Source organism: Vanessa cardui, chromosome 30, assembly GCF_905220365.1.
Source record: "Vanessa cardui chromosome 30, ilVanCard2.1, whole genome shotgun sequence".
NCBI lineage: Eukaryota > Metazoa > Arthropoda > Insecta > Lepidoptera > Nymphalidae > Vanessa > Vanessa cardui.
In genome coordinates, this window is record NC_061152.1 from 1 (window position 1) to 18520 (window position 18520).

An 18520-nucleotide genomic window follows, 5' to 3' on the forward strand; every position below is an offset into this window, starting at 1 on the left:
GTACGAGTAACGAGATGTATTAGGAAAGATTCACATTCAACTTCGTTCGCAGTTAACGTCCCGCTATTAAGTTGTCGAACTTATGCAATGTGTTGCTATAACTAGTTTCTAAACTCCCTTGCGTTAAATTAGGAAATTATGCTATGTGATGGAATGCTTACTTCATATTGACATATGAAGTTACGTGTCCTACATAAATACACGTATAATCCTTTTTTCTTTGTACCTGAGCCAAATATAAAATTATATTTTTAACCGGTATACAGTCAAGTGGTGATGGTAAACAGGAAATAAAAAAAAAACTTATAATAATTAAACTACTCTTACACATAATTTTACCGTTCAACCTTAACGATTCAACTTGTAATTAATAATTCTAAATTAAAAATTTCCAAATGTATAATTTATTTTTCCAATATACGGGATTTTTTTTTTTTATTAGCAGGTATCATTACTTCGCGTATCTGTCACGTATATGTATAATGCCAACCTAACGCGCAGCTTTTTGGATAGATGTCACTGTCAGGCGTACAAAAACTGTGAACGGTCAACGGACTGTAGTTATAGTTAATATGAGATGCAGTACAGAAGATCTAAGCGACATGAGTATGGATTTATGTGTAAGCCTAAGGACAAACATGATTGATATCAGGACTTCTTCGGTCAAAACACAATACTTTTTAAAATTGTATAAAATTTGTGTTGCATAAATCCTATTGGATACAAACTGTAGCTAAATTTTCTGATTTTTTAAACGACAAAGTGCTCAAATTGCTCAAATTGTTACGAGCTCAAACGCAGGCCATATGCCAATGCCTTTTCTTTTACTGATTCTCTTATCAGTCACTTTGCATAATAATCACATTATTGCGAGGGATTGAAAAACATATACAAACATTAGACAGAACTATTATCAAGTTTGATTTTATTTTATCATCCAGACCTCTCGAAATTATGCTCTTTTCATACAAAATTTCATTGAATTGTGTTGTACAGCGGTTTGGCCAAGGAAAAGTGGAAAAGCAGCGGATGGACAGACAGAGAGTTCCTTTTGTATTTATAATATTAATATACATTTCGCTCTCGTGGCTCACGTGGCGCTGACCACAACTCCACCCATCCCATAGCTTCAGAGCCCACATACAGGTGATCACATTTAGAAACACAGTGTTAGGTATAAATAAAAAAACAAATATATTTTTTAAAAATGAGTGTATTATCTTCCATGTAAATTATTATAAAATACAATATATTTACAAACACATTTAATCGACTTTGAGCCGACACAGCGTCACAAAACATCAGTCTATGACCGTGTAAAAAGTACAAAGGTTCTGTATATATCTCATATTACAACATTTTATTTATCTAAGGAGGATTATAATATTAATAGGTATTTTATTGCCAATCATCAGATCAGTGAATGTATAGTTAAATGATAATTAACAAATTTGTGTAAATACACAGATAAATTCTTCAATATCGCCCTAAAGATCAATGAATCCAACCACAAAAGTATAATGATAGTCGGGAATAGGCTTTTCGACTGGTTTTTAAAATGCATTTAATATTTTTTAGTAGAAGTTAAGGAACCCATTAAAAGATGTGTTTTGTATTTCTTGAACATATTTGCCGAAAAATATCATATTAAAAATTCCATATTTAAATAGCGCGCAAAAACGCTACTTGGATAATATGGCGCTGCAATGGGGTCGGTGACGTCACTTTCCTGTATTTAAATCTGTGGTACATATAGTATAAAAGCAAAGTTTACAAGAAAGTGACTTCATCATAAGCCCGGCCAATCAGGAGCGTTTTATGTCACGTGACAAACGTTTGAAAGTTTGCATTTTTATTTATGGATTTTTGAATAAATTAAGTATTATTTTCAAGTTTCGTTAGTAAATAACCATTTTTAAACTCATAATATACACTGATTACAATAATTCACAATTTATTTTTCGCATTGTCCAATAGCCTATTAGCGATTCGTCGCATAAAGAGGTGCGCGGGAAACCTTAAACGTAACCATGAATACAAGATGGCCGCCCGCTGCCGTCAACTCGACGCCTCAGTCCTCACTAGTAGTCCAGTTATTACACAAAAAAAAACAGACCGAGAAATGCGCATGAACCAAGAAGTCTGATTTTACGATATGTTATTTACGCATGAAGCGGGTACGAAAAGAAAAAAAAAAAAAAAAACCTTGATTACCTATTTGACCAAAATTATACTTTCGATTCGAAGTTATCGAGTCCTGTAGATTTTTGAACCACAATTAGACCCAAAAATGAGCCTCCTCAGTTCATTTGCATTTCCAAACATCTGTAGTGATTATACTATTGTCTATGTCAAAGTAGTCTATGCCCGATGACTCTCTGTACGCTAATTACAAATATAGCTTATATCGATATAGTTCTTGCAATCTGCGAGCGCGCGTGGCCTTTATTTGTGTTTGTAACCGTAAACACATAATTGCGTTAGTGTGTGTAACCGACGGAGCGATCAGTAGCGAGTGAGCCTTCACTCGGGTAACTTGTCTTTATTGTTTCCGCGTCACTATTGTTCACGGAGTACGGTCAGCATGTCAAACCTCAAATGTGAAAGAAAACGTAAAATAATTCATAGCGAGGTAAGTTTTTTTATTTTTATAATTGTTTTTTGATATTTTTGTAGTTACCAATATGTAACTTTACTACTATTCGCAGGGACGCGCCATTATTGCCCGCGTGTACCACTTTCTTCAAGGAGAGTATAATTTTATGAAAGCGAACAATATGGATCATTGCGATTTGAGTCCTTTGGCTAATATACGGAAACGTACTGCTGAAGCTACAGGGTTTAGTGAACGAACTGTAACTACAATTTTGAAAGAAGAAAAAGAGCTGCCATCTACTTCTGCAAGTTTTACTTCACCTACGAAAAAACGACGTAAGAGAAATAATAAATTTAATTTAGACAACATGAATCTTGAAATCATTCGAACTACTGTGCAAAATTTCCATATTGTAGAAAAGCAATTACTAACATTATCAAAATTGTAATCAGTTTTGAGAGAAAAGATTGGGTTTGATGGATGCTTAAATACATTACGTTCGATATTAAAGAAATTAGGCTACAAATGGAGAAAAATTGGGAACAACAGAGAAGCATTACAAGAAAGACATGAGATTCAACTTTGGCGATTAAATTTTTTAAAAAAGATCTTTCAGTATCGTTCGGAAGGTCGTCCTATTGTATACACTGACGAAACATATGTTTTGACTTCTCACGTGTGGCAAAACACCTGGTTGCCTCAAAACAATGACCCCAAAGGCAATAAACAGTTTTCAAAGAAACTGAGCACAGGAAGCCGCTTTATTGTAGTGCATGCAGGCAGCAGCGACGGTTTTGTGCCTAATGCTTCGCTAGTCTACAAAGCTGCATCTACATCAGGAGATTATCATTCAAACATGAATCATGATAATTATACAAAATGGCTTAATGAAAAGTTATTGCCAAACTTACCTGAGAAGTCAGTTATTGTTATGGACAACGCTTCTTATCACAATACTCGAAGCAGCAAAATACCGACCTCTAATTCCAGTAAAGGGGAAATGCAAAAGTGGCTGACAGAGAATGGTATCTCATTTGATAATCGTTTTAAAAAAGTTGAACTGTATGATCTAATTAAAAAGAACAAGGACCGTTTTATAACATTTAAAATAGATGACTTTATAAGAAAAAAAGGTTTCGAAATCTTAAGACTCCCTCCGTATCACCCAGAGCTTAACCCGATTGAAAATATATGGGGTATTATAAAAAACCAAATTGCCTCAAAAAATATAGGCCAAACCATGACCGTTGTTCAAAATTTAATAGATGAATGCATAAATAATATAGATCAAACCACCTGGCGAAATACATGCAAGCACGTTGAAAAAATTGAAACAGAATACATGAAGTATTTCGACTATGATTTCCAGTTTATTATAAATGTAAGTGAAGATGATGACAGCGACAATGAAAGTGAAAATGATGACAGCGACAGGATAGAAATGTTTGATGAAAATAGTAATATAATTTAAATTATTTTGTTATTAGTCGAGATGGCCCAGTGGGAGTCGAGATGGCCCAGTGGTTAGAATGCGTGCATCTTAACCATTGATTGCGGGTTCGAGCCCAGGCAAGCACCGCTGATTCATGTGCTTAATGTGTCTTTATAATTCATCTCGTACTCAGCGGTGAAGGAAAACATCGTGAGGAAACGTGCATGTGACAAATTTCATAGAAAATCTGCCACGTGTGTATTCCAACCAATCCGACCCGTATTGGAACAGCGTGGTAGAATATGTTCCAAAACCTTCTCCTTAAAGGGAGAGGTTGCCTTTAGCCCAGCAGTAGGAATTTACAGGCTATTGTTGTTGTTGTTATTTTGTTATTAATAATAACTGAACGAACTTTTTATTTTGTGTATATTTTAATTTTCTACCTGTAATTATTTATTATTATTAATGTAAATTAATAGTTATTTTAACGCTTTTGTTTATTTTTCATTTTGACCACTCCTAATAAATAAATAAAAAAAATATATAAAAATAGGTAAAATCCATAATTAATTTATTGATTTTTGATCAATGAATTTTTGGTTGCTAACCGTACGCACGGTCGCTTTTACGCCTACATTGACGCGTATACAGATTGGTCACTCATACAACTAAGGGCGACGCGCACTCGTAGATTGCAAGAACTATATTATTACTGCAATAGCTGTATATCGATAGTAATAAAAGTATGATTATTCCGGCAAACTAGGGGCACTAGCTAGCCCCACCTACCCCTCCACCCCTCCCCACTCCTCATGAGGAGTAACGCGTATCGCTTTTTTCCAGAGCTCATAAATAAAAAGTGTTTAAAGTTATATTAAGAACAATCTGCCCCGTTCATGCATTCCATCGGTTTATAAAAAGTTTATTATTTACCAACGGCGCTTACAATCACACAGTAACACATATACACAATTAATATCATCAAAAAAAAAAATACAAAAATAAAAATCGATTGCTTAATGGTTCTCAACAGAATCTGCAGTGCGAACCGGTGGTAGCTTCACTCATAATTAAGAAACTATCAAAATTACATATATATTGATTGATATATTTCATTAATCCCACGGTTTCCTCTCAGACAAATATTCATTTGCTTCCTATATTTAACTCAGGGACGTTACGGGCGTCTCAATTTCGGTCTATTAGTTAGTATCAGGTACAATCACACAGAAGTAACTCAACTTTTAATATAATTAGCTACTCTCTTTATGTATAACAATATGGAAGAACGAAATCACTATAAATATATTTATTATCGGTTTTAGTGTCGGCTAAGGAGCGCCAGAACATCCCTGGTTCATTCCAATGGCAGGAGTAGTAAGGACATATATACTTAAACTTGAATATAATCTGTGGTATTCAATATGGATTCGTCTGAAACTTGTTATTGGAGTCCCATCACACACACACACATTCGTATGGAAACTTGAATCCAAGTTTCGGTTATGTGACTCCTCCTGCCATCGGAATGATCAAAGGCGAGGGGATATAATATAGCTCTGTATACATTAAATAACATAGCAGCTAATAAACATTATCTCGTACAAACTTACTGACTATCAGAGCGATTGCATTGCATTACATAATATAAGTCCTACAGCTGAGCATTCATTACTTCGAGACGTCGTTAAAGCTTCACTTTATCATAATATCAATTAAACAGATCATTACTATTGCTTATCATTAAAGGAATAACCCGCTAGAGGTCACTCGAAGGCACATTAAACAGAGCGAGCGGGGCACCGGTCGCCTCTCGTCAGACGGCGGGCGCAGCGAGCGCCTTGTTGACCAGCTTTCCGTTCTCGAGCTGCACGTCGAGCCCGCCGGGCGCCTTGGGCGGCTCGGGGGGCGGGGCTGCGGCGCCGGCCCGCTTCCGGCCGCTCAGCACGGCGTCCTTGAGGCGGTCCCACACGAGCGGGTCGTCGGCGCGCACGTACGTGTTCGTGGCGACGTAGGCGCGCAGCTCGGGGTCGAGGCCGGCGGCCAGGTCGGCGGCGTCGGCGGCGGGCGAGTCGGGCAGCAGCAGCACCAGCGCGCGCTGGCGGCCGTGCGCCGCGCGGAACTCCATGCGCGCCCACGGCGACGCCGCGAAGTGGCGCGACAGCACGATGATGGTGTAGCGCGACTGCTGCACCGAGCGCGCGATCTGCGCCGGGATCCAGTCGCCCACCACCCAGTCGCGGTAGTGCACGCACACGCGCAGCGCGCCGCGCCCGCGCTCCAGCCCGGGCAGCAGCCGCTTGGCCACGAACTCCTCGTCCTGGTGCGCGAACGACACGAACGCGTCGTACGGCTCGCCGCCCGCCTCGCGCGCCCAGTACAGCCCGCACTTGCGCAGCAGGATGCGGATCTCCGTCGCGTACCGGTAGGCCACGGCCGTGCCCGCGGCCAGCGCCAGGCCCAGCAGCGCCAGCGCCGAGCCCAGCACGGCGGCGTCGCGCGCGGCGCACAGCTGCGCCACGGCCACGCCGGCCAGCGGCGCGCCGCCCGCGCACGTCACGGCCTCGTAGTCGGCGACGCGGGCGCGGAGCTCGCTCAGCGCGCGCAGGCCGGCCCGCGCCGCGCACGAGCAGTCGAGCGGGTTGCCGCGCAGGTACAGCGTGCAGTTGCGCCGCAGCAGCTCGAGCGGCGGCGCCGTGAGCGCGTTGTGCGACAGGTCGAGCGCCACGGCCGCGGCCGCCGGCGCGCGCGCCAGGCCCCGCGCCGACAGGTCCACGAGCGTCACGCGCGGCGGCAGCGCCGACAGGTCCTGCGCGCGGCTCAGCTTAATGTGCGTGTCGTGGACGCCGTAGGGCAGCGGGGGCAGCTCGGCCGGGATGCTGCTGCAGGTCATTTCGAGGCGGGCGCTGTCCGGGCGCAGCGTGCACGAGGAGCAGGCGCTCGCATTGCCGGGCCGGTCGGGTTCCGTCAGCAGCTCGCCAGTGGAGCAGCTGACGTCGCACGTCAAGTCCTCCGGCCGCAGGTCCGCCAGCCTGACGCCCCGGAGTGCGGCGGGCTGTGAGCACTGCGCCCCGCCGATCCTGATGGTGGCCATCCGGCGGCCGCTCCGGCGGTTGCGCACGTAGTGGTAGAGCTGGCAGTCGCAGCGGTAGGGGTTGTCGTCGAGCAGGAAGGTGGGCGCGTCGGCGCCGGGCGGGACGATGTTGGGCCGGAACTGCTGGATGCGGTTGTGCCGGAAGTCGACCGTCACGTTGGTCGGGAAGTCCATGTCCACGTCCTGCGATTCACACGTGTGCTTATTTAACATCACGCGTTCAAACATCATACAAACTTCAATTGACTGAAGGGGGGGGGGGGGGGCGCTTCGCAAGCCCGTCCAGGTAGGTTATCCCTTACACATTATATATAACAAGCGCTACACACGTACCGTAAGCGTGGTGAAGTCGTTGTAGGAGAGGTCGAGGTGCGCGAGGTGGAACATGCGCGCCCAGTCCTCGCACACGAGCGCCACGCGGTTGCGCGCGAGGTCGAGGCGCCGCAGCCGCGCCAGCCGCCGGAAGGGCGACGAGTGCACGGCGAGGTCCCCCGCGCCCCCCGCGCCCCCCGCGCCCCCCGCGCCGCCGCCCCCCGCGCCCCCCGCGCCGCCCAGCGCGTAGGCGGGCTGCGAGTAGTACGCCACGCTGTTCACCTCCTTCGATATCGTCATGTTGTTGCGAGCTAGTGACAGCGACTGCGAATTAGACGATTATACGTATAGTCGAGGTAAGAAAAGGTACAAACCTTTGTGTGGTGTTACGCGAAAACAGATCTTAAGGTGACAAACCTTAAGATCTGTTTTCGCGTGCTCAGTGCGAGCGATCTGCTTTACCGATCGAGAGTGATATATTGCGTCGCAATGATTTGACGTTTAGATTCAAAAGGTACTAAGAGTTTGAGTCTCGATAAAGGAATCAATTTGAAAATTCACGAAGGTTTTCTTACTGTGACTGACATGAACTATGGTTTTCTTATGGTAGAAATAAAGTGGACATACACAGGCAGGACATCTGCCGTATCACTGGTATTTGCACAGAGGCCTCACCTCTAAATCGGGTGTGAATTCAAACACGGCTTCATTTAGGTACTCGATTCGATTCCCGGCCAGAGACAGCTCCGTCAGGCTGCTCAACCCGTTGAACACGAAGCTGAAACGGAATTACAATACTTATTAATACACATTACGATTCAAAAGAGCTTTTAAGAGTATCGTTTATCTTGGCCCCTCCTACCGTTGGATTGGACTACATATCATGAAATCAATAAAAGTTTGTAGAAAACAACCTCCGTGGTCGAGTGGTATTCGATACAAGATTTTGTAGATGATAAAAAAGCGTGGAATTAATACCTGTTGACTTCCAGGCAGGATATATTAATTTAAATAATTGTAACTAACATGACTGTATTTTTTTTAAATATTGAAAAAGAGTAACTACTGCGTTTCTTGCTTTTCTCGGTAGAATCTACTTTCCGAACCGGTGGTAGCTTCATTTAATTGTTAAATGACGATTCAAAAGTGCTTGTAAAAGCCCACTTGAATAAAGTGTACTTTGATTTTGGTGTGTGCGCCGGTTTTAATGTGTTACGCCACTCCCGGCTGAGTCGATGTAGAAAAAGTTCATTACTTGTCTTTGCCGTTTTGGGTCTGGGTGTTTGTGATGCCGTCGTTACTTCAAAGTGCTTACTTTGGGATCAGAGTTTATACTTATTGTAAATAACTCACTTGGACAAATTCCTCAGCGAGTTATCGCTGAGGTCCAACTCCTTCAGGCTTTTGAGGTCAGCGAAGAGGCCTTCGGGCAGGCTCGCCAAGGCGTTCCGCTGCAGCTCCAGCTTCTCCAGCGTATCCTGGTCGGCGAACACGTCCGGCGGCAGCGCGCTGATGGTATTGTTGCTCAGGTTTAACCGGAGCAACTTCTGGCGCGAGAATATACCCTCAGGCAGCGCGGCGATCCTGTTCCCCTTGAGGGAGAGCGTCTTGAGGGCGGTCGTGTTGGCGAACAGCGCGGCGGGCAGCGCTGCAATGGCGCTCTTCTCCAGCTTGAGGGTGCGCAGCGCCGGCAGGTTGGCGAAGCTGCGGTCCTCTAGTCTCAGTGTTGCGTTGTTGTCGAATATTAAGATCTGTAATGTAGACAAGTTATATCTTTCCATAGGCAGGCCAACTGCATGTAGCGAAGATGAGAATGTTGAGAGGAATGTGTGGTGTTACGCGAATGGATAGAGTGAGAAATGAGGACATAAGAGGAAGTTTGCAAGCGGCACCGAGAGCTGACAAGTTAAAATGATTGCGGGTTCAAATCCAGGCAAGAGCCATTGAACATTCATGTGCTAAATTTTTGTTTATAATTCATCTCGTGCTCGGTGAAGGAAAACGCCATTAAGAAACCTGCATGTGTCTAATTTCATAGAAATTCTGCAACATGTGTGTTCCAAACCTTCTCAAGGGAGAGGAGGTCTTAGCCCAGCAGTGGGACAGCAGGCTGTTGTTAGAAGGGTATCAAATAAGCGTCGTCACCTCTTTCAGCTCCTGCAGGCCACTGAACAGGTCTTTCGTGATCAGCGTGAGCCTGTTCACGTATAAGTCGACCCGGCCGAGGCGCGGCGTGGGTCGGAACACGCCGCCCGGCAGATGAGAGATGAGATTCACGTTCAAACTCAGGTTCACGAGATGAGGGAGACCTGGAAGACCACAGCACATCATTACAGGTCTACGTGTTTCTGAGGTGAGGTCAACCAAACAAAATCTAAATATACTTATAAGATAGGTTACTGAGGATGCTCAAAATGAACCAAAATTGTTTCTCTGAAAATACAAAGATTTGTTTTATTTAACACGCCTTTACAATATTATAACAATTATCATTAAACTATTAGAATTATACATTTATCTTACCTGAAAATACAAAGAAACGACATTTAAAGTTCACTAATATCGCCTCTTCTATTATATCTTTTTATTTTCTTACAAAATCAAAATTCAAAAAAATCTAAACGTTATCCGTCATTCTGTCATTCAACCATCAAATGCGCGGCAAACTGACTTTCAGTTACAGATTAAAAACGCGCGGAGCGCAGCAAATTTGGAATAATGAAATGTCATTTCATTACATCTCCCCCCCTAAGAGCGAAAATTCTAAATAATATAACCTACTATAAACGAAAATTTTAAATAATCTAATCTACTATAAACGAAAATTCTAAATAATATAATCTAGAAGTTATCCTCATATTCGTTTTCTTCTACCTCATCTGCTGTGATAGGTTGTAATTTTGTAATGTGAAATAATGTTGATTCTGTTTTCCTGTTGCCAGTGTCAATCCTATAAATGGAATTTGATATTTTCTCTATTATCTTGAAAGGGCCTATTTTTAATTCGTCTAATTTTTTTCTATGCAGTCTATTTCCGTTTTCTACATATACACTGTCTCCTATCTCAAACTCTTGCGTTTTCCTATTTCTATCAAATATTTTCTTATTGTACTTATGAGATTTTATTGTATTCTCTAATGCTAATCTTCTATCAGCAATCCACTTATCTTCGGTTTCTATTGTTTTCATTTCATTTGGTAGAATACTAACATTTGTTCCGTCCAGTAAATATTTTGGTGCAAAACCTGTAACAGAGTGGTCTGTTTCATTATATTTCTCTATACATTCTCTTGCTATTGTTGTCCATGTTCTCTTATTATTTTTCTCATTTATTTTACATCTTATTTTATTAACAATTGTTTGGTTTAATCGTTCGTTCAAGCCGTTTGAGAATGGTGTATTCACAGCTGTAAAAATTAGTTTAATGTTATTCTCCTGCAAATGTTGTTTAAATTCTATTGAATTGATGCCTGGATATTGATCTGTCAGAATTATTCCAATCTCATCTGTCTCTAGTACTTTCTTTGTTAATTTTATAAAGTCATTTGCATTCTGTGTTTTTGAAGTTGTAATAAAAGCATATCTTGTATAGTGGTCTACTAAAAGGTGTAAGTATTTTTTTGTGGACCTAGATCCCCCGAAGCCACCTATAGTATCTATTGACATTATTTCAAATGGTTTGGTCGCTGGTCCCAGTTGTGACATTAACCCAAATTTTCCTTGACATCTTGATTTATTTTTTATGCATATTTCACATGTTTTACAAATATTGATTATATTTTTTGTTAGGTTTTTAGCTGTATATATTGGACTTATTTTTTTCTGTAATTGTCTAATTCCAATATGACAATAGTCTTCAAGCACCTTTTTTATTAATTCTTTACTAAATTTTTCTGAGAGTATAATCTTTTCATGTTTCTTTATTTTTTTATAATAGATTTTATTTTTTTGTAGTAAATTTTGTTTCTTTTCTTTTATTGTTTCATTTTTCTCTTGATCTTCAACTATATCTTTCATTTGTATTAAATTAACTATTTTCAATATTTCCTCCTTGTTATCTTCTGATTTTAATACAGGGTTTCGGCTCAAACAATCTGCTTCTATATTTTCTTTACCAGGTATATATTTTACTGTAAAATCATATTGAGATAAGTAATATGTGAGGTCACCCAATTCTTCATCTGTCCTGCATTTAATATTCATGTTTTCTAGAGGTTTGTGGTCAGAGTAAATAGTGAAATGTTTTCCAATTAGCCAATGTTGCCAATATTTAACCGCTTCTTTCATAGCAAAACATTCCAAATAAATAGCCTTTTTTCGTTTTTGAGATTCGTTTAGTTTTTTTGAAAAATATGCAACTGGTTTATCTTTACCATCTAGTTGTGTCTGTTTTAATATTGCCCCAATACCCTCTAAAGAGGCATCTGTAAAGATTTTTATTGGTAAGTCTTTATCGAATATTTCCAACACAGGTTGAGAACATAAATATCTTTTTATTTGATTAAATGATTCTTCACACTTCGCTGACCATACAAACTTTTCATTTTTTCTTAATAAATTGTGTAACGGTTCTAAAATAATTGCGCTTCTTGGTATGTATTCATGGTAGAAGTTTATTTTTCCCAAAAATTGTCTGATATTCTTTTGTGTCTTAGGAGTTGGAAAATTTTTAATTGAGATCAAATTGTCTTTTAGTGGTCTTACTGAGTTGTTCTGAATTACGTGCCCGAGGTACTTTACTGAGTCTGAAGCAAACATACATTTTTTAAACTTTAATCTAAAACCTTCTTTTATTATTCCTTCTAATACATTTCTTATGTGTCTTATATGGTCTTCGAAGGTGGTTGAGTATATAAGAATATCATCAATATAATTGACGGAATATCCTGTGAGATTGTGCTTTCTTAGAATATTGCTTAAAATTCTCTGAAAAATAGCTGGTGATGTTTTTAAGCCAAAAGGAAGGCAGGTCCACTGAAAGTGGCCATCTTGCGTCACAAATCCTGTTTTACTTCTATCTTCTACCCGTAGTGGTATAGCCCAAAAAGCTGAGTTTATATCCAGTGTAGTAAAATACTTACAATTTCTAGTTTTAATAATCAAATCATCTATTAATGGGAAAGGTTGAGCTTGTGGAACAACAATTTTATTCAGTTCCCTGAAGTCTACACATAAGCGGGATTTTCTATTTTCACCTTTTTTAAATGCCAATGTCACCGGAGCGGCGAAAGGACTGTAGGATTCTTCTATTAAATTATTCTTTAATAACATGGATATTTGCTCTTCGATTTCTAATTTATCTTCTATTGTACATCTGTATGGTCTTTTACTGCAGTATTTATTTGTTAGTAAATCTATGTGAGCTTCATAGTCTCTGACTGATCCTATATCATATTTGTCCTTAGCGAAAATTGTTTTATATTCCTTTAATATTTTCTCTATCTCAATTTTCTTTTCATTATCTAAATGGTCTGTCACACTTACAAATTCTTCTGTTTCTATGTGTTCATTAAAATTTATTGCAAATGTTTTTATTTTATTTTCTTCATTTCTGTTATCTTTAGACATTTCATCTATTTTATTTGTTATTTTCTTTTGTTCTATTTTCAAGTCCTCGTTTTGGGTCAATTTGAATTTCTTTATCATATCCAATCCGATTATAAAATCATCAAAATCATCATTTTCTACTATATACACATCCACCTCTTCTTCTATATCAAATATTTTTATTTTTATTGTTATCAAGCCATCTGTTTTTTTCACACCATTAACCGTTTTCATATATGCTATATTCACATTTTCCTTTTTTTCTTTTAATTTAATCAGTCTTGAATTTATTAAAGAGATCTGTGAGCCTGAATCATAAATGCCGCTCACTTCTAATTTTTTTTCTAGTAAAAGTTTGATCTTGATTAATGGTGTACTTACTCGTTTTTTTTCTCAGTGTTTATATCTACTTCAATTATGGAGTTGTTATTTACATTCCTGGGTTTAAAAACCTTTTCAGATTCATTTTTATTTTTCTTGAACCAACATGACTCCTCCGGATGATATCTAATTCCTTTGTCCATAGATTCACAGGTCTTACATGGCTTCTTATCATTAGTTTTATTTTTATAAAGGAATGTACCGCTTTTTATTGTAGTTGAGTTTTTCTTGTACATCATACCTTCATATTTTCTTATCTCATTGAACAAATCAGTAGTGTCATTGAGTTCATCCCTGTTTAATTTATTTAATATAAACCCAGGTAAACCCGTTGCAATAAGATCTATCATTGTTTTAGAGTCTATAGATTTATTTATATCTAGTAGAAGTCTTTCTTTTTTTATAGCGTAATCAATTAGTAGTCCTTCTTTATATCTGAATGCAAGAGCATATGTGACTATATCCCATCCTCGGTTTTTAAAAGTTTCTAAAAATTTGTCTTTCCATTCAGTCCACTGTGCATTTATTGTAAGTTTTATGGTCATTGAGCTATACCAATCCAAACAAGATTTTTCTAAAAACAACCTCAATATGTCTATTTTTGTTTCATCTTTTGATATGTTAAAGCGCTCACATTCTTTTTCAAAACTATCGATCCATTGCATTGCATTAGGGTTCTTACTTGTGAATTTTTCAATAATAAATTTCTCTGAAATATGTTTTAGGTTATGTTGATTTTCTTTCTTCGTGGTAGTTTCTATTAATTTTTCCAAGATATATTGCAAATTGTCACTTTTGTCTACTGGTTGTTTTAAGCTCATTTCTTCTAAATATTGATCTAAAAATTGCATATTACCTTTTTCATCTAGATATGTTTTCTTAAGATCTTCATCCAATTTTATCCATATTTTTCTACTTTGATGCCTTTTCTTTATGCTGTTTTTTATTTTTGAGAAAGTGTTCATCTTGATAATATATGTATGATGAGTCACCGGCTTCAGCTCCTCAGGTAAAACATAACATTTTCCTTCTTCTGTAGATATTGAAGTTATGGCTAATATATTAGATTTGCCATCATTTGAGGCTATCATCGTAAATTCGAATTGCAGCCGGTCCATTTTAGTTAACGAAAATGTCGTTTTATAAGATAGGTTACTGAGGATGCTCAAAATGAACCAAAATTGTTTCTCTGAAAATACAAAGATTTGTTTTATTTAACACGCCTTTACAATATTATAACAATTATCATTAAACTATTAGAATTATACATTTATCTTACCTGAAAATACAAAGAAACGACATTTAAAGTTCACTAATATCGCCTCTTCTATTATATCTTTTTATTTTCTTACAAAATCAAAATTCAAAAAAATCTAAACGTTATCCGTCATTCTGTCATTCAACCATCAAATGCGCGGCAAACTGACTTTCAGTTACAGATTAAAAACGCGCGGAGCGCAGCAAATTTGGAATAATGAAATGTCATTTCATTACATACTTTATCCAAGTAGGCTTTTACAAGCACTTTTGAATCGTCATTGACTAACTATACAAAGTGAAGCAATCACCGAATGAAAGAATGTACATCCAACCGAGGAGAATCGGCAAGAAACTGACAGTCATGCTAGCTAAATAAAATTATAGATATTTGTAATATATCCTGCCTGCAAGTCAACAGGTATTAGCTCCACGCTATTTAATCGTCTGCGTAATCTCGTACTAAATAATATGCCATCTTCACCAATGTCTTTTTACAAAATGATTTATATTTATGAAACGGCAAAGTTAAAAATGTCTGTGGAATTTTACTATAGGAAAAACAACACGTCGATTGTTCACGTATTTTGGTACTTTACATTCATAAATAACAGTCAAGCTATTAAAACAAATCTCGTGCTGTCTGTGTGCCTGCACTGACCTTCGAAGGCGTCGCGGTGCACGAGCTCGATCCTGTTCCCCCACAGCAGCAGCGTCTGCAGGCGCGGCGCGTTGCGGAAGGCGCCCCGCGGGAGCGCCCGCAGGCCCCCGCCCGCCAGCTCCAGCGTCACCAGCTCCCCTAACACGGGCGCCTCTTGATCCGGCCTCAGCACCAGGGAACCGCCCTTCATGGAGAAACTCCTGAGCGCCGGGAGGAGCGACAAGGCCTCGTACGGGACTTCAGTTATATTTTCATCTGCAATAGAAATGTATGAATCGATTAAATATACCAAGGTACCACCCTCTTAATATATACCACCCCAAGCAGCAATACTGAGTATGCCTCACCGTCAATTTTTCTTACGAACCCTGGAGCTATTTATCGATTAGGGGTTTGAACCCAGTACCTCAAGATCTACGGCCTAGTACAGCCACTAGACCTGGTAGAGGAGGCCTTAGCCGAGCAGTGGGAAGTTATATGCTGTTACTTTTCTTTACTTTACTTTAACAATTTCTTTAAATTTGTCAACGGAAAGCTTTCTGGGATTCTGTTGTAGTAAAGTAGTAAATTAAAGTAACAGCCTGTACATTTCCCACTGCTGAGATAAGGCCTCCTCTTCTATGAAGGAGAGGGTTTGGAATATATTCCACCACGCTGTTCCAATGAGGGTTGGTGGAATGCACATGTGGCAGAATTTCGATGAAATTAGACACATGCAGGTTTCCTCACGATGTTTTCCTTCACCGCCGAGCATGAGATGAATTATAAACACAAATTAAGCACATATATGTATATAGTGGCGCTTGCCTGGGTTTGAACCCGAAATCATCGGTTAAGATGCACGCGTTCTAACCACTGGGCCGTCTCAGCTCTCAGATTCTGTTGTACTGTTATCCTATTACTGACTCTATGCAGTCGAGTAACAGGAGTAACCATATTGTGCTTGTTGCTTATACCAATGCTATGAGTATCATTTTCTAAATCGAATTCTTTGATTAGATGTAGTTTGAAGCCGGAAATAATACCCAAAGAAAGGTTATAGGTCAATCATAATATTGTCTGCGGGAATGACGCCGGACGTAGCGAATCTTCGGGATAGCCGAAAGGTCTTATCGTCACACTAATTACAGCGCGCGTGACGCGAACCGCGTTATGGAAATCGACCCGCCGATAGCGGGGTCGCCGCTTATCGCAATAACAATTAATTTATCATTTCAAAACACGCGAGGAACATATCGTATGTGAAGCTATGTGTGTCTGTGTGTTCGATACATCCTTTCTCATCAATGTAGTCGTTCAGAATTCAGTTCAGAATCAATATCAAAGTATATTTTTTTACTTGGTGGTAGGGCTTTGTGCAAGCCCGTCTGGGTAGGTACCACCCACTCATCAGTTATTCTACCGCCAAACAGCAGTACTCAGTATTGTTGTGTTCCGGTTTGAAGGGTGAGTGAGTCAGTGTAACTACAGGCACGAGGGACATAACATCTTAGTTCCCAAGGTTGGTGGCGCATTGACGATGTAAGAAATAGTTAATATTTCTTACAGCGTCATTGTCTATGGGTGATGGTGACCACTTACCATCAGATGGCCCATATGCTCGTCCACCAACCTATACAAAAAAAATCTAGTAGGATTTACAAGATATTTTACAAGTATTTTTGAATCGTCACTTAATAACTATGTTAAGTGAATCTACCACCGGTTCGGTATACAGTCATCGAGAAGAACCGGCAAGAAACTCAGTAGTCACTCTATTTTTGTATACCTGTGTATATATAATAACACTGTACAACTATTTTTAACTTGGCCTAAAAAATATAAAATAAAAAAAATTATAGATAAGGATAACACAAGATATGCGTGGACATAATATTTATTGAACAGGATATATAAAAATATAATTGTACTTTACTGACATACTTTGTACTGTGTATTCCACCAACCCGCATTGGAACAGCGTGGTGGAATATGTTCCAAACCTTCTCCTTAAAGGGAGAGGAGGCCTTTAGCCCAGCAGTGGGAATTTACAGGCTGTTGTTGTTGTTGTTGACATACTTTGTAATTAAAATGAAAAGGGTAACTAATGACTTTCTTGTCGGTTCTTCTTAGCAGAATCTACTTTCTGAACCGGCGGTAGCTTCACATTTACTTTACTAAAACTTCTTTTGACGAGCCCAACATAATAAATAATTTTTGATTTTGACGTAAACAGCTCATGAAAATACTGAATTTTCTACCACAAATAAAAGACATTATATTTGGTGGTGGTGTTTAATTGGCGATAGGGCATCTGCGCTCCTGGATAGCTATCACATATTCTAATCAAACAGCAATAGTAAGTATTGTTGTTCTGGTTTCAAGGGTGAGAGAGCCAGTGTAACGCATATACACTGGGAACATAGCATCACAGCTCAAGGCTAGCACGCAGCGCTGTAGGGAGTACGTATCGTCTATTGGACAACTCACCGACGTCGTACATCCTGAACTTGGTCGTGTTCAAGCCGCGCACGTGGTCGCGCTCCAGCCGCCCGCCCACGCCCTGGAGCTTCATCAGCGCCGCGCCTGTGGCGCCCAGCGCGCCGAGCGGGCACGCCAGGCTCTCGCGGGACAGGCGGCACGTCTCCACGCTCATGTAGCCGAGCTGCCCGCCGGCGCCCTTCACTATATACCTGTCGATGTAGGGCTTCGCTTCTTGGAGCTCGTCGCACACCAGCGTGCTGTTCTGCAGTGGAATAATGAAACCACATTATTGGGGAAATTGTTTCTAAACACAATACATAGGATAGTGTAACATATTATATATATTTAACAAACATGACATTGAATTTTTAAATGTTAAAAAAGAGTAACTGAGTTTCTTGTCGGTTCTTCTCGGTAGAATCTACTTTCCGAACCGGTGGTAGCTTCACTTGGTTGTAATATGACGATTCAAAAGTGCTTGTAAATGTCTACTTGAATAAAGTTTATTTTGATTTGATTATTAATTGTGACTTTTTTTTGTTTATCTTCTGATCCCAATGTAAGTGGCTAAAGCACTTGTGTTGTGGACAATCAGAAGTAACAAACCACAAACTCTCAGGCTCCAGACGACATAGAAAATTAATGAATTTTCTACATCGACTCGGCCCGACGAACCCGGGATCTCGGAGTGGCGTACCCATGAATACACAATACACTGGTCAGTGCACACACTACTCGATCACGGAGGTCTTCGTGACGTCGCAGTACTAATCTGAT

At 40.0% G+C, this 18520-nt stretch overlaps 1 protein-coding gene and 1 pseudogene across 1 annotated transcript in view; one reads left to right on the forward strand and one right to left on the reverse strand.

Annotated features, from left to right (window-relative positions):
• The first annotated feature begins 2422 nt into the window (after positions 1–2422).
• Positions 2423–4133, forward strand: LOC124542154 (annotated as a pseudogene).
• Positions 4134–4956: 823 nt separating this feature from the next.
• The window catches only part of LOC124542155 (protein toll-like), a 40923-nt gene continuing 27359 nt past the window's right edge, over positions 4957–18520 (reverse strand). The window contains exons 4-10 of the mRNA XM_047120090.1: positions 17750–18005; positions 15281–15535; positions 9580–9743; positions 8788–9185; positions 8110–8212; positions 7456–7758; positions 4957–7305 (exon numbers count right to left, since the gene is read on the reverse strand). Of these exons, the coding sequence (XP_046976046.1) occupies positions 5845–7305; positions 7456–7758; positions 8110–8212; positions 8788–9185; positions 9580–9743; positions 15281–15535; positions 17750–18005 (2940 nt within the window). The 3' untranslated portion in view covers positions 4957–5844. The remainder of the gene's footprint in view (positions 7306–7455; positions 7759–8109; positions 8213–8787; positions 9186–9579; positions 9744–15280; positions 15536–17749; positions 18006–18520) is intronic.